This window comes from Pseudopipra pipra, chromosome W (assembly GCF_036250125.1).
Source record: "Pseudopipra pipra isolate bDixPip1 chromosome W, bDixPip1.hap1, whole genome shotgun sequence".
Lineage (NCBI taxonomy): Eukaryota > Metazoa > Chordata > Aves > Passeriformes > Pipridae > Pseudopipra > Pseudopipra pipra.
The window spans coordinates 60,804,683-60,820,567 of NC_087580.1; the positions used below are offsets into that span (position 1 = coordinate 60,804,683).

At 43.3% G+C, this 15,885-nt stretch overlaps 1 protein-coding gene across 2 annotated transcripts in view; it reads left to right on the forward strand.

Annotated features, from left to right (window-relative positions):
* The first annotated feature begins 284 nt into the window (after positions 1-284).
* Positions 285-15,885, forward strand: part of LOC135406504 (secretory carrier-associated membrane protein 1-like) — an 88,305-nt gene continuing 72,704 nt past the window's right edge. The window contains exons 1-2 of one of the 2 annotated variants that reach the window (XM_064640840.1): positions 285-414; positions 8,918-8,995. Coding sequence is in view for 1 of the 2 variants with exons in the window: in XM_064640839.1 (XP_064496909.1) it covers positions 4,216-4,272; positions 8,918-8,995 (135 nt within the window). In the remaining variant the exon portion in view is untranslated. Of the gene's footprint in view, positions 415-4,104; positions 4,273-8,917; positions 8,996-15,885 lie in introns of those variants that run through there. The other variant, XM_064640839.1, reaches the window with a different exon arrangement.

Below are 15,885 nucleotides of genomic sequence, written 5' to 3' on the forward strand. Positions count from 1 at the left end.
CTCTGTCTGGGTCACCATGTCCTTTCTGGTGTGCACAGAGGAAGCAATTTTTGTCTGAGTGGACACCGTACCTGAACTCTCTTGGCGAGGGCGCTGACCACCAACTGAGTTAACTGCTTGAGCTGGCAGTGCTAACTACGTTCACCACACTCCAAGTCGCTCATGCTCCCTGGGGGCTGGTGCCGCCCACGCTGACTCAGCGTTGCCTCTGAGTCACGGCTCCACCGCTTCCTGCTCGGGAGGGGGCGGGGCTGGGGCGTCTTTCTCTGCTTTAGTTTCGAGGTCTTGGCGAGCAGGAAAGTTTGCCTCCCTCCCTCAGCGCGATTCTCGGCTCCAGAGTACGTCTGTCCGTGCAGTTTGCCTCGGAGTCTTTGCTGAAATGGCCCTGGGAATCTGTCACCTACCTCTGAAAAGGTGAACTCTCCACAGGGAAGAATTACAAATATCCTGCTACAGTTCTGGAACACAATGGGAAAATCTAAATGTTCAGCTTCAGAAAGTGGTCAGTGTTCACGTAAAAAGGGCAAGACACTCACCAACCTGTGAGTATTCACTGTTGCACTTGTTAGGCAACCCCAGAGGTTTGGCTTGGTCATGCATCACTCCCTGTGAGCTGGCTAAGCTGGTTTTAAACTGGTTCACCCTTCAGAAAAGGGTGCAAGAGCAAAACAACAGAACTGGTAAAGCTGCCCCACTCCCAAGAAATTAATGTTCATTGGTTCTAAGTTACACAATTCTCTTAATTTAATTAGTATTCTATCCTTTATTGGCTAATTTGGTCTGTGTGAGAAATAGAAACCCAATCGGGCAATTTCCAATCAGAATTTTATTATATGATAAAAGCAAATTCAGCGCTGGGTGATCAGGGAAGGGGTCCAACAACTCCCAACACCTGTCACACCCAAAGAAGATAGTTGTCCTACATTTATTTCCAGCTACTTCATGAATATTCATTATACATAAGCATAAACATTACACATTGTTGAGTCAGACATTCAACAGATGTTTTTCTTTTAACAAGAATGTTATCTATAAGCATCCATAATGTATTGTCAGATCAGACACTCTGCAGATGTTTGCTAGCTACAAAGTTATAAATTTCAAGAAAGGTCCTATTATCTATCTAACTAAACAAAATTGTCTCACTATAAATCCTACACAAGGTAAAAGGGAGGTAACTTGTTTTATCTCTTTATAGGGGCCCAATTAAGTTTTACGACTTGTTTTTCTTTTCTCTCGAGGTCATATTGACCCTTCACTGTTTCTTCTTAATCAACTCGAATTATTTTCTCAGTTTATCACAGTCTGCATTCTTTGGTTCTCTTTTCTTCCTCTGACAGAGGGTCTCCAACTTTCAGGCTGTAATGTCTTTGTTAATCTCCTCTGTATCTTCTGGTTCCTCCAACGGGTCTTTGAAGGTCCGTAAATTTAAGATCCCAGTTGTCCAATCTTCAATTCCCTCAAGCTTTGTTTATTGAAGTTTATCAGAGCTAGTCCAGAGAAACTCAAAGCTTTGGTGGTTTAAAGATCAAACCAACAAGAGTCTGTGAAAAGAAACCTAGCCACCCACTACCATTAATTAAAAGTTTAGGAAAGTTATATCATTTCCAACAATAACACACTGATGTTTTACTTGTTGCTAAGTAGTGCTTACTCTAAATCAAGGCCTTTTCAGTGTCTCATGCTCTGCCAGTGAGGAGGTGCACAAAAAGCTGGAAGGGAACACACCCAGGACAGCTGACCCAAACCGGCCAAAGGGATATTCCATACCATAGAACATCATGCTCAATATATAAACTGGGGGGAGTTGGCTGGGAGCTGCCAATCACTGCTCAGGGATGGGCTGGGTATCGGTTAGCAGATGGTGATAATGCCTTTGAATTTTTTTGATTTTTAGCTTTTTGTAGGTTTTAGAAGTAGCTGTGTAGTAAATATAGATTTTTAATGTAATTGTATAGTCTTTCACACTTTAGAATAGTTGTTTACATTCACTAAACCCAATTTCCCCATTTCATATCGAATTTTCTAAATTCCTTAGACTTGTTTAGACTTTTTTTCAAGGTAGAATTGTAATAAACATATTCTGTTTAAGAACATTTGCACCCTTGGCCTGAACAACAAGATACCATCATAGTCAAAGCAACCTTCAAACCCAGAACCTTGGAGGAGTTCCAAAGACAGTATGTGCCATGAAGAAGAGGAGGATGAGGAAGAAAGGGGTCTTAGGACCCCTGACTCAATTTCCGGGGGAGGATCTGGGGGGTGGATGGTTCTGGGATTGGATGAACAATACTATAAAATTGTAGAACCACAGGGACGGGGCGCACGTCTTGTCTGTACTCCTGTGGCCAGGAGGCTGTCATTAAAGACCTGCTCTATAACTTATCTCTACACTAAATTTGCCTGGTGAGTTTTTTTGGCTCCCAGTCTTTAGGCAACAGTGAGTAATTGTATTGTGCATCACTTGTTCTCTTGGGTTTTAGTCCTCTCTCTTTTTCATTACAATTATTATTATTTTTGTTATTATAATTAGTGCTATTAGTATTATTTTTGTATATTACTTTGTTTCAATTATTAACGTGCTCTTATCTCAACCCATGAATTTTACTTTTTTTCTGATTCTCCTCCCCATGTGGGTGGGGGAAGCAAGCATCTGCATGGTATTTAGTTGCCAGCTGAAGTTAAATCACAACAATGTTGGAAACAGATTTTGATTCAGCAATCAGCACACTGAAATGGGATTTATTATCTTGCAAAACCAGGGCTTCATTGATTGTAAGAAAGAGAAAGAAAGGTTAAATAGGAGCCTGCATGTAGCAGATTTTGAGAGTTCTGAATGCTGCTGCTATTTCTGCCATTTCTCCTCTCTTCTCCACACTTTCTTCTTTTAAATTGAGGCAAAAAAATTTTGGGGAATATTACAGTTCAAGTATTATATTGAAATGCCTGCTTACCACACATCTCTTTTCTCTCTCCTTGTTAAAATCTTTTCAACATTTTTCAAGTAAATCTGTCTGCTGTAAAACCTAGAAAAACATTCTCACTATTTTAAATTCTTCCAAGATCTGTTATCAAATAACTTCAGGTAGTTTTACCTAACAGATTAGGTGTCTTCTCCCTAAACTTTCAGCAAGACTTTAAAACCAGTATCTGCATATGATTTAAAGCTGTACCTTGCACTTACACTACTATAGAGTTCTTGTGCTTCTTTCTTCTACATGAGTTTCTAGTGATCAGTCAATCTTCCATGCCATTCATTTTTCCAAACTTCTATAGCAGAGCCTTAGCTAAGTGCTCACATAGCACATTGACATTCTCCATCCCTGTTTTTTTCCTAACAATTATGCTTGCATTTGATGCTGCATAGACTTCTCCATTGTAATGAAAGGAAATACTTTTTTAGAAGTGTTTATTTGTTACAGCTTGGTTTTATTTTTTGAAGGCCCATCCTTTGTAAAACTGTGATCTACTTTATTGGGACAGAGATCTGATCAAGACACATCACTTGGTTGCCTCCTCAGCATTCAAGCATTTTGGATTGAGAAAAACCTGATGGATTTTCCTCTTAGTTGATCTGAGCACTCCTCACCACCATCTGAGGTTGGCATAAACATTGCAAATTCTGTAAGTGATAGCAAATTGAGAGAACCAGGACTTGAAGGAATTTCAGTTTCCTTACACAAGATTTCTTAAACACGAGCATACAAGTACGGTACTCACACAGGCAGTTGAAATCTACTGTTTGTTGAAGTTTAAACAGCCAATTCTGTGAGGCTGGTGAATTTTTATCTAAAGTCACTTATTCAATAGTGGAACTTACTTATTAGCATATTAAAAATCAAATTGATATATTTATGAGCTGTATCTTGTACCAAAATTAGAAACAGTTAATTGCAAGTAGGTAATTCTTACCTAGCACAAAAAAATAAATTCTACTATTTGGAAAGCAAGGTGTAGAGAGGACTTGTTGGGGGGGACATCCTTGGCTAATCATGTATCTTTTCTAATTCTGAAGCTCCTCTTCCGGTGTTGGGTACTACTCCCTCCCGCTCATCCTGGGAGTGGGCGCTCTTTCTCTCTTCCGGGGCGCTTCCGTCCCTCAATCTCACTTCCGGGACAGCCATTTTGCTCTGTGGCTGGTCGGGGTTGGACTTGGGTCGCAGCGATTGGTGATAGTGGCCACCCAGTGATTGTAGCGACCCTCCTGCGCCTGCCATGTCGGACTTCGATAGCAATCCCTTTGCTGACCCGGACCTCAATAACCCCTTCAAGGTGAGGCGACGGGTGACAGGGGTGCCGCGAGCCTTCCTCGGTGCCGCGGCGAGAGCAGAGCACGCTGCGCGAAGCTATTGGACGTCCTAGGGAGGGAGTGGTATCGGCTCTGCTGCGTGCTGGGGGGCCGTTCTCAGCCGCGGCAGGTAGTGCTGGCCTTGGGAGGGGGGAACAATTTTATGTATGATGAGATTATTTATTTTCCTTACCTTTGAAGCCGCTTCTTGTGCTTGTGTAAAATCACAGACTAGTATGGCAGAGAAAGGAGAGGGGGCCATCATGTGGAAGAGTTTGCCAAGGCCTGAAGATAGATGCCAATTTTTCTTTAATATTTTGATTTTACTAATTTTTTGTGATCTACTTGTGAGATTCCCTGTGACTATTCTTATGCCTTTTAATAAAAAGATTACAGCAGATATTCTTGATGTTGAATCAAAAATATGTTCTCTGGGAAGATAAAGGTTAAGAAGAAACATCTAGTTTGCTCAATATTTTGCATAGTTAATTCTTTTGGAAGTCTAAAATAAAATTATTTTTCTGTTTTACTATCTCCTGGAAGTAAAGAAATTTAGTTGATAGAATAGGTGGGGTTTTTTTTAAGTATTTGCTTGCTTGGATTGATCACAAAATGTTGTTTTTCAGACAGTGGCTATTTTATTTTTTTTGCGGTACGCTTCACCATGGGCAGCAGGGTAATCTCTGCTCCGGTGCCTGGAGCACCTCCTCCCCCTCCTTCTTCACTGACCTTGGTGTCTGCAGAGTTGTTTCTCTCACATATTCTCACTTAAGGCTGATCTTGGGCAGCAGTTTGCCTCCCGGTCCCCCTTCTTAAATATGTGATCCCAGAGGTGCTACCACCATTGCTGATTGGGTCAGCCTTGGCCAGCAGCGGGTCCATGTTGGAGCCAGCTGGCATTGATTGGCTCTATTTGACATAGGAGAAGCTTCTAGCAGCTTCTCACAGAAGTTACCCCTGTAGCTTCCCCCGCCCCCCCTCTGGCTACCAAAACCTTGCCATGTAAACCCAATACACTATCACAGGAGACATTTTTAATAGTTCTATATGTATGATATAGATGTGTTGTGGTTTTCTGGTTTTGGTCGGGTTGGGTTTTTTTCCCAACTGACTTTTCCTTTTTTGATGTAAATACTGGGGTGATGCTTGTACATGACTCCTCATGATTCCAAGAGCGTGATTCTAATCTTTGCTTTTGAGATTGATATTGTGGGGGCGAGACTACAAGGAGCAGGTAAAATGAAAGATTAGATGGAAAATGATTAATTAGGTTGTGCTGATTTGTTAAAACTCCAGTCTCCTGAACTAATTCAGATCTTTAAAATGTCATCTGAAATGACTGTGTGACTTCAGCTCACCAATAGCTGCAATATCTGGGTATGAAAAATGTCCTATACTTAAATTCTGCTCTGGTCAATATGACTGATAGTTAAATAAAAAGACTAGAAACTCAAGGTGCTGAACTGGCAGGAGCTTGGGTGAGATAAGGCTGGAGAAGGACGTGTGAACTGGAAGGAGGGAACAAGGAGTTAGGTGAGCAAGATGATAATTACTGGGATCAGCACTCTAAGGAGCAGGGACTGGGACTGGCTGGGTGGCTGAAGACAATCAGGTTGTGGCAAGGAGTTAGTGCAAGGGCAGGTCCATTTTGGGCAGAAGTACTGGCCCACTAGGACATAGCCTTCTCAGTCTGAGATAGGATCAGGCATTTTACAGTTGCTGCATTCAGCAGCTGACATCAGATATTTAAAATCTGTCTCAGAAATTATCTATTTTCTGTATTTGCAGAAGGTAACCAAATTTTTAATCACTTAAATCATGGAGCGGGTCGAGGTCTCTGGATATTTGGTGGTTCCAGCCACGCTGCAGCTTTGCGTTGGTGTCTGTATATTATCATCTATTGGAACTTGTATTTGTGGCTTTTTTCTGTTTCTTAATATTAACAAAAATAACTAAAAAATAATGCATTTTACCTTTATTATCTAGCTGAAATATCAAATATGGAAAAATAAGTTATGCCAGCCTAGACTTACTTATTTCTATAGAATATTATAGTTTTCACTTTTTTAACCACTAGGATACATGTCATGACACATACAAATTTGATAGTATTCATTTAAATGCCACTTTTTCTTTGAGCATGTGGTCCTGCACAGCATTTGTTTTACATGCTCATTATTCACATTCTGATTAACTTCTAAATTCAGTGTTTCATTATTCTGCAGCAATAAGTACAAGTGCTTTGCAGTTATTCTTGCTGCATCTAGATGAGTTGGCATTGGCTCCATTTTTAAAGTGAGCTGTAATGAGTGTAAGGTGAATGATTCACAGTAATTTTGTCTATTCCTTGGGATGACAGGTCTAATGTTTTTAGAAATATTGTAAGTAGTTTTGAATTATGAAGTGCAGTTCTTGTGGGCATCAGTTGTTCACTGCACTGTATGTATTCAGAACAATTCCAAGTCCAGCAGCCTGCACCTGGACATCCAGGTAGTCCATCCATTCTTATGTTCTGAAGATGCAAAAACATTAAATTAAGCCACAGAAACAATGTAGTGAAACAAGGCATCACATGAAATATGTACAATTTTTCTTATGAAGTTAGAGTGGTCTATGATAGTGGGCAATTCTGCTCTTCTGCAGAATCAAGCCAGCCTGTCTCTAGCACAGAAAAGTGTTTAATTCCTGAAGTTTTCTCAAGCTAAACCTTAAGTAGTTTCTTTTACTGTAGAGTTCATTGGAGGAAAAAATTACATCTTTTTGTTAATATTACCAGTTCATGTAGAAGCTGAACCGGAGGTGCTTTTGGCATTATGGGACACTGTTTCCTCAGCTTCATTCTTCTGAAATGCTTTTCCTATTGCTGAAGGTGTTGGAGGTATTTCTGGGTAGGGAAAACCAAGAGTTTACAGAAAACTCTTTTCTTTTGTTGTGCTCTTTGGGTGTATAGTTGTGGAATCCAGTGGTCAACATGGAAAGATACAGTTTTCTTCCCTTATCTGTTGAGAGCTTTCTTCCCTTATACATCAAATATATGACAGATGGTGTTTCTTTTAGACTGTATTAATCTAGTTTTATAAGAATCATAGAATCATTAAGGTTGGAAAATACCTCCAAGATCATCAAGTCCAACCTTTGACTGAATACCATTATGTCCATGAAACCATATCGTGAAGTGCCACGTCTACTCATTTTTTGAACACTTCCAGGGATGGTGTTGGGGATTAAAATAAGTTTACTTATAGAATATTAGAAATTCATTGTGTAGGTCTAAGTTGAATTGTAACTTGCTTACAGCTTAGCATGAGTGGGCCTTACTCAAAACTTAGTGTAGGTGAACTCTAAATGAACTCTGTCAGCATGAATGGCTAAGCAGGGGAGGAAACAGAGAAAGACCGGGTATCTTCAGATAAGGGTTGAGACCATGGAGGTCCCCAAGGCTGGACCAAGCTGGAAGATAAGAGCGGTTAATGGCCTGGCCATATAGACATGGAGAAAGAATCCAATGAGGTGTTAGAAGACCGTGGACTATAAATTGCCATCGGACTAAGAGGCGCATGCAGGGCATGTGAAGATCGGATGCACAGACTGTGAGGGTGTAAAGGCCCAGAGATTTCTTTGGGGTCCCTCTCCAGAAGCATCTCTGCCTTAGAACCTAGGGTCTGAACTCTAACAGATGGTGACTCGACCACTTCCCTGGGGATCCTGTTCCAATGCTTAACCACTCTTTCAGTGAAGAAATTATTCCTAATATCCAACCTGAACCTCCCCCGGTGCAACTTTGTGCCATTTCCCCTTGTCCTATTGCTAGTTGCCTGGGAGAAGAGGCCAATGCCCACCTTGCTACAACCTCCTTTTAGGTAGTTGTAGAAGAGAATAAGGTCTCCCCTCAGCCTCCTTTTCTCTGGACTAAACAACCCCAGTTGATCCTCCTAGGACTTATGTTCCAGACCATTCACCAGTTTTGTTGCCCTCCTCTGGACATGCTTCAGCACCTCAATGCCCTCCTTGTAGTGAGGGGCCCAAAACTGGACACAGGATTAAAGGTGTGGCCTTGCTAGTATCGAGTACAGGAGAACAATCATTTCCCTACCTCTGTTGACCACACTATTTCTGATACAAGCCAGGATGCCATAGGCCTTCTTGGCCACCTGGGCACACTGCTGGCTCATGTTCAGCCAGCTGTTGCCCAGCACCTCCAGGTCCTTCTCCACCAGGCAGCTTTCCAGCTGCTCTTCTCCAGGCCTATAGTGCTGCATGGGGTTGTTGTGACCCAAGTGCAGGACCCAGCACTTGGCCTTGTTGAACCTCATACAATTGGCCTGGGCCCATCAGTCTAGCCTGTCCAGATCCCTCAGCCAGAGCCTTCCTACCCTCAAGCATATCAGCACCCAACTTGATGTTGTCTGCAAACTTACTTGGGGTGCACTGAATCCCCTCATTCAGATTATTGATAAAGATATTTAACAAGCTCAGGATAGAATTATGTCATTTCAGGGACAGAGAAAGATGGATTTTTTTTTTTTAGAGAAAACAAACTTTTTTAGAGTTTTATATGGTATGATGATGTATGTTGACTCATTGCTTGTATACATATGCATACATTTACACAACTGTTTTCCCTTCTAGGATCCTTCTGTTGCACAAGTGACAAGAAATGTTCCACCAGGACTAGATGAGTATAATCCTTTCTCTGATTCAAGAACAGTAAGCACATTTATTTATTAATAATGCTGTTTATCTTTTCTAAAAAGATTTGTAGAGTATTGTTTTCAGAGTTTGGGACTGATGTAAAACATCCAAATTAGGGGAAGAGAGGCCCCGTGGAAAGAGATCTGTGGGTTTGGGTTGATGGCAAGTTGAATATGAGTCAACCATGTGCCCTGTCAACCAAAAGGGACAACCGGGTACTGGGGTGCATCAAGCACTGCATTACTTGCTGGTCGAGGGAGGTGATTTTCCCCCTCTACACCACACTGGTGTGGGCTCACCTCAAGTACTGGGTGCAGTTTGGGGCACCTCAATATTAAGAAGGACATCAAACTATTAGAGCGCATCCAGAGAAGGGCAACTAAGATGGTAAGAGGTCTTGAGGACAAGACTTACGAGGAGCAGTTGAGGTCACTTGGTTTGTTCAACTTGGAGAAGAGAAGGAAAAGGAATGACCTCATTGCAGTCTACAACTTCCTCGAGGTTGGGCAGCAAAGAAGAGGTGATGATCTCATCTCTTTGGTGATCAGCGATAGGGCACATGGAAACTTCCCCTGTGTCAGGGGAAGTTCAGATTGGGCATTAGGAAAAGGTTCTTCACTGAGAGGGTGGTTGGTCACTGGAACAGGCTCCCCAGGGAAGTGGTCACAACACCAAGCCTGTCAGAGTTCAAGGAGTGTCTGGACAACGCCCTCAAGTCATATGACTTAGTTTTATGTAGTCCTGCGAGGAGCAGAGAGTTGGACTCAATGATCCTTATGGGTCCCTTCCAATTTAAGATATTCTATGTCAAGGGCTATGTAAGAATTAATAGATGCAGGTTAACCGAGACAGCCACAAACCACAGCTACAGTGTAAAGAAAAGGTTTATTTCATTATTTGCCAGCAGACAAGGACATTACACTGCTAGGTAGCAGCAGGCAGAAAAATGCCGTGGGGGCCGTTCCCGGCCTCTACATAACAACAAGCCTGGTGCATGCACATTACTTCAAGGCTATGTTCTCCCCTGTGCTTTTATGGTCTCTCTCTCTTCCAGCAGGGGCCTCAAGCATGTCTGTGAGAAAGTGTTATCTCTACACAGGAATCCTACTTCTCAAACCAGGCAGAGGATAAACATCAGTAGGTGTAATAAATGGGATTTTCCCACTCTGATCTTTTCCAGGTCTAGCATTCCCAGCTGCAGAAGTCTCTTGAACGAAATCTACTGCCTCGTTGCCAAATCTGCTTTTAACCCTTTCCTCCCAACAGGCTAGTTAGAGGTAATGGAAGATGTGTAAGGATAGATAGTCCCATAAAGTATTTGGAGGATTCAGTGGGTAGGTTGACATAAATGAGCTTTGACCCTTTAAGGAAAGGTGACTCGCTGAAAGGGGGCCCGAGACAATTGAGTTTTTCCTTGTCATGAATGGAATGATGCACTTCACTCATAAGAAAGAAGCAACAATATACTTTATTGATATAAATCAGTGAGTTAACGAAATTTAGTGGTAAATGTGGCAGTGGTTTGACAAGATTCAACAGCAAGGTACACTTGATTATTTACTGCATAGAGGACACGGTCAGATAAAGCTGTCGGGAAGATTCTTCCATAGAGTCACGAGGTTCAGAAAGTACTCCTTTGCTTTCTAAACTCCTTCTCAGAGAGGAGACTACGTTCAGCTGGATCCAGTCCTAGTCCCAGACTTGATCAGTGGTTTATGTCTAAAGGATAGGTGCACAATCAATCTTCTATATCACTTAGCTAAAATTTCAGAGGTTAGCATGCTATTAATCACTTACCAAGCATCCATTGTGGTAAGGAAACTTTGAACCTTGAGGAATAACATTGAGAGGCATCCCTACTCAAGAGGACATCCTGGTGTGCAGCCCGCTGCTGTGCAGGAGAGCTCAATGGGCCATGGGCTGTCCACTATTTATAAAGTAGGATGATTGACTTATATGAAAGCACATTGTCACTGTGTGAATCAACACAGGCAGGCAGACGGAACAACCGATCTTCTCTCTCCCAAAACAGGGAGCTCAAGCATGTCTGTGAGAATGCCTCCAAGTCTCTCTAAACACCTATGTTATCTCTACAAAGAAATTCTACTTCTCAAAACAGACAGAGGATAAACAGCAGTAGGCATAATATATGGGGTTTCCCACACTGTTATTCTCCAGGCCTTGGCTGCTAAGTCACTTGAGTGAATCTACCATCCTCCTTGCCATTCTTCTGCTTTCAACCCTTTCCTCCCAACATTCCACCCCCTCGCTCAAGAGACCACTGCCGCTGGGGTCAGAAGTGTAGGACAGGGTAATTTGCAGAGGCACTTAATGGAGCATATAGGAAAAAAGAAATAAAGTAAAATGCTCTAAGGTAAATGTCTCAGTCCTCCTGTCAGGGAATTAAACCACTCAGGTAGTAAGGCATCACTGATAGGTTGCCTGTAACAGGGAGAATGCCGAAACTGAAACCAGTGCACTGTTGAAAGCTCAACAAAACAATATTTATTACAAAGAAGTGGCCAACAAGACGAGAAACCGAGAGACAGGAAAGAGGAGGGAAATAAGCCTTCAGTACAACCCCCTACTCACTCAGGTGTTACTTATGAGGTTGTCTCACTGACCCCAGAATGCTTAGAATTCCCCATAGCAGAAACTGCATCCCCGGAGTGTCGACAGGCTCACAAGATAGCGGGCGTCCCCACAAAAGGCAACGTTGTCCTCCGTGTGAAGCTCGAGTTAGCTCCCAGCACGAGCTATTTGCTTTTTATACAATTAGCCTGTGATGTCTACCTGGGCAGATGTGGCCAGTACCGCCCAGCTAGAGGCCTTCGGTCCCTCCCCCCGTTATTTAAGATGTAAGTGGTACCCCTTCTGCGCATGCGTGCGTACATTGGAATTTCCCCACACCTGCGTGCTACACCTCAGGAGGTCTTTCCTAAATGAGTCTGGGGGCTTACTTCATCATCCTCCTCTTCACTTTCTCTTTCAAATGCCCTTGGAGGGCCGTCAGCCAATAGCCAGTCACCAGTTAATTTCAGTTTATACAAGAAACTTCCTTCAAGTACAAAGTTCTCATTTATCAGTGCTTGTTTTCTCATAAACAGGCAAAGAACAGACTCTCACAGGTGGCTGGGCCAAACGAAGGCCAAAAGTAGCAGTGTCTAATTAAGCACAAATACATTCCACCGTGCGGTCTATGGTTGGACCAGGCCACTGTTGAATGACTCAAACAGCATATTGATGAAATGTCATCTCTAAAACATTGTGTATTAAGGTAAAAAGCAAGGAAAACAACATAAAATGCTCATAAAGATAAGTAACAGCAATAGTCTAAACAATAATATCTTTGTAATCATGTCCATCCTCAGTGTAGAGATCCAAATGGGTTCCAGCTGTCATCCACCTGGAGTTGCTGCGTCAAATGATGCAAGTCGGCAATGTGCGATTGGACTGACTTGGAGTAGTCACTTAAGTTCATACAGCACATCCCATCAAGTTCTTCACAGCCATGGCCTTGGGCTAATAATGAAATAATATACAGCTTCTCGGTTTTGAAGCGTTGTACATTGAACCAAATTTACATCTACTAACAAGTCACTTAAAGCCGCACTAGCGTCCTAATCTTTTTTGATGTTGCCAAAGTGTGTGCAGCTGCTATACCTGGTGCTAAAAGAGGAGCAAAAAATTATTTTCTTGGCATTCTAAAACTCGACATTACTCTTACACTCAGGTGAGAACACTATAGTATGTTTCTACCTTCTTCTACTAATGATTGCTGAAATAAATATGGTTAGTTCCCCTAATGTGTACGGCCCGTTCCATATAACAACCGGTAGACTGGCCCGTGTCCTGCCACCACAAATCAAAAACCATCCGGGAGTAGAGCCACATGGGCATCAAAGGACAATGTTATGCCACGGGATGTGAAATTGTACCACGCTGTAGTGTCTCAATAGAGTTCCCCAGTGGTGCTCACCGACCAGGCAGTGCAATTTCTCACTACCTGTGTAGCTAAAACAGGTACAGACAGCACCTGGTGTTTATCTTTTAGTTAACCATAATTCCCAGGATCGTCCTAAACCAGTGCCCCAATTCCACACATTCACCTTGCATCCTGTGGTGGCTGCCTTCAGCCGCAAGAGACAAACACACGCTATCATGCAGACCGTTCAAAGTGGTTTTCCACTTGGAGAAATAGCACTCTCTCTCTCGAAGCACTTAGCCAAGGTCGATCCTTCTTTTTGATTCCAGTTAACTAAATACAGGTGCAGAGTAACTCAGCTTGTTTCCACATCTCCGCCTTTTTTGTTTTAACATGCAAGGTTCACTGTGGAGAGGGCCAGGACGCAGGCTCCTTGTCTTCGGGTTCATCTGATATGCTTCCAGAGAACTTGAAATGTTAAAAAAAGGGTATTAAAAAGCTTGCTACTGATGCTGCCATATTGCCCAATACACTTGACCACTGTATGCATGGCCTGCACTGAATGGGCCAGTGCAGGAGTAGCCATGGCTGTGGTTGCGGGACCATCCACGCGTGATCACCCGGATACCTGTATAAGGAAACGGGGGGGGGGGGAAGAATAGGTTAGCAGCCCCCACCCCCTGCCCAGTTTACTCCCGCCGTCTCAGATGTTGGGTTGGGACCCATTTCCACTTTCTTTGCCTCTCAATTGTAACTGCTTGAGAATCGTCAGCTGCCACAATTTCAGCAGCAATGGGGCTCTCATTCCTGGGGGCTTGGTACCATACCTGACCACCTGCAAACTACTTTGGGACTATGGGCATCACAGGCAAGCAGCGCACATGATAAATGTCAACCCATTCCATCGGGGGTACTGTAATTGGATGTCCTGTGGTATTTTTCAATCCTATTAATAGAGGTTTTGCTGTATCCCCCTGCACAGGATTTAGCAGAGTCAGGCCTTGGCTAGAAAGTCCTGGTTGTGACACCATATAGCGGAGGATATTCTCTTGCTGACCCGCATAGGACAGTATGACATCTGTCTGGACCCATTGATCCTGGTTTACCCCCAGTGACTGTGTTTGTGTATTCATTAATATATAGCCTCCTTTTATGGACTTGACTGTAAACAACATGCCACTGGTTGCTGAAATAGAATCCCGTGCTACCCATGCCAAATTTACCTGAGTTCCTTTCATTAAAACTAACGGGATTAGGGTTGGTGACATCATACGGTTGTTTAGTACCCGAACAGCTTCATCAAGATTGTCCACCCATTTTTTATATGAACCATCCCCAGTCTACAGAGTTGCAGCTTCAGAAGCCCATTCATGCATTCCACTAGCCTCACCCCTTGTGGATGATATGGCAGGTGCCATGTCCACGTGATTCCACGATCCTCGGCCCATTTTGCAACGGCTTGGTTTTTAAAATGCGTCCCATTATCTGATTGCACTTCCAGGGGTGTTCCGTAAGTAGAGTTCAATTGTACTCAAGCACCTTATGGTGGTGTGACTGTTAGCGTACCAACTGGGTGTGGCTACCACTAGACTGGAATAGGTATCTGCAGGCACGCAAATATAGTGTTGTCTGCGATGTTCAGGTAAAGGACCAATGAAATCAATTTGCCATATTTCCCCACCGCGCGACCCTCGTTTAAAATGCCCTACAGGCTGCGAGAGCACTTTGCACTCCCTTAAGAGTTGACACACTGTATGCTCACTGAGAACTTGCTGAATTACTGCTTAGGGTAGGAGAACCCCCCGAGCTCCTGCCCAAGCAAGTGTTGCGTCCCATCCTGCATGCCCCGACTTATCATGTGCCCACAGAGCTAAAGCGTGATCCTCAGGACTGGCCACGGCAACTTTCTGTACTCTGGTTAGGTGGTCAACATGAGCATTCCACTTTGCCATCTCGGTTTCCTGTTTTCTGTGTGCATCTACATGGAAGACACGAACATCACGATCTTGCAGAGCATTCCAGATTCATTCCCAAAACTCTTTACCCCACACATTCTTCATTCCTATTTTCCACATGTAAGTGCAGGACTCCCTTTGGTCCTGGTTTGACTCTCTCCTGCAGGTACCATTTCATTTTCACAATGGTAGCTTCCTGAGCATGCCCTATCTTGTGAGTTGCTGTGGACCCCAGTGCCCATGTTACAATGGGCACGTCTGAACGCAGGGTGACCTCATGTCCCATGGTTCTGCCCTCTGTATCCAACAACGCCCAATATGCAGCTAACAGTGGTTTCTCAAATGCTGTATATCGCACTTCAGCTCCAGTCAGCCAACGAGACCAAAACCCAAGCAGCCGGCGCCATCCATCCTGTAACTGCCAGAGACTCCACAGGGCTACATCTGCCTCTATTGTTACTTGTAATTCAACGGGTCTGTCCTCCAAGGGGTGTAACTCCATATACTCTTGCACTGCTGATTTAGTTGTCTGAAACACTTGCTCTTGTTCTGGACCCCATTCCCACTGACTCTTTTTCCGTGCTACTTTGTGCAGAGGCTTGAGCAGTACTGCCAATCCTGGTAAATAGGCTCACCAAAACCCCACAGCTCCGACAAATTGTTGGACCTGTCTCTTTGTCTCTTGTCTAGGCCAGTTCGCTATAGTCTCCCTTACCTTGTCCGGTATTTGCTGTTTCCCTTTGTCCCATAGGATACCTAAATATTTCACTCTTTGGGCAGGTCCCTGTTCCTTCTTTGGATTGACTTCCCATCCATCCTGAGTCAAGATGTTTAGAACAGCATCCAAACTTTTCCATCTGCTCAAAAGTTTGTCCATGCACCAGTATATCATCCACATACTGAGTAACCTGTGCCTCTTCTGGTACTATAACCTTTTTCAAGGTTCTATGGATAGCCTGGTGACAAAAGGTCAGGCTATGTTTATAACCTTGAGGCAGATGGGTGAAAGTGTACTGGTAAAAGTG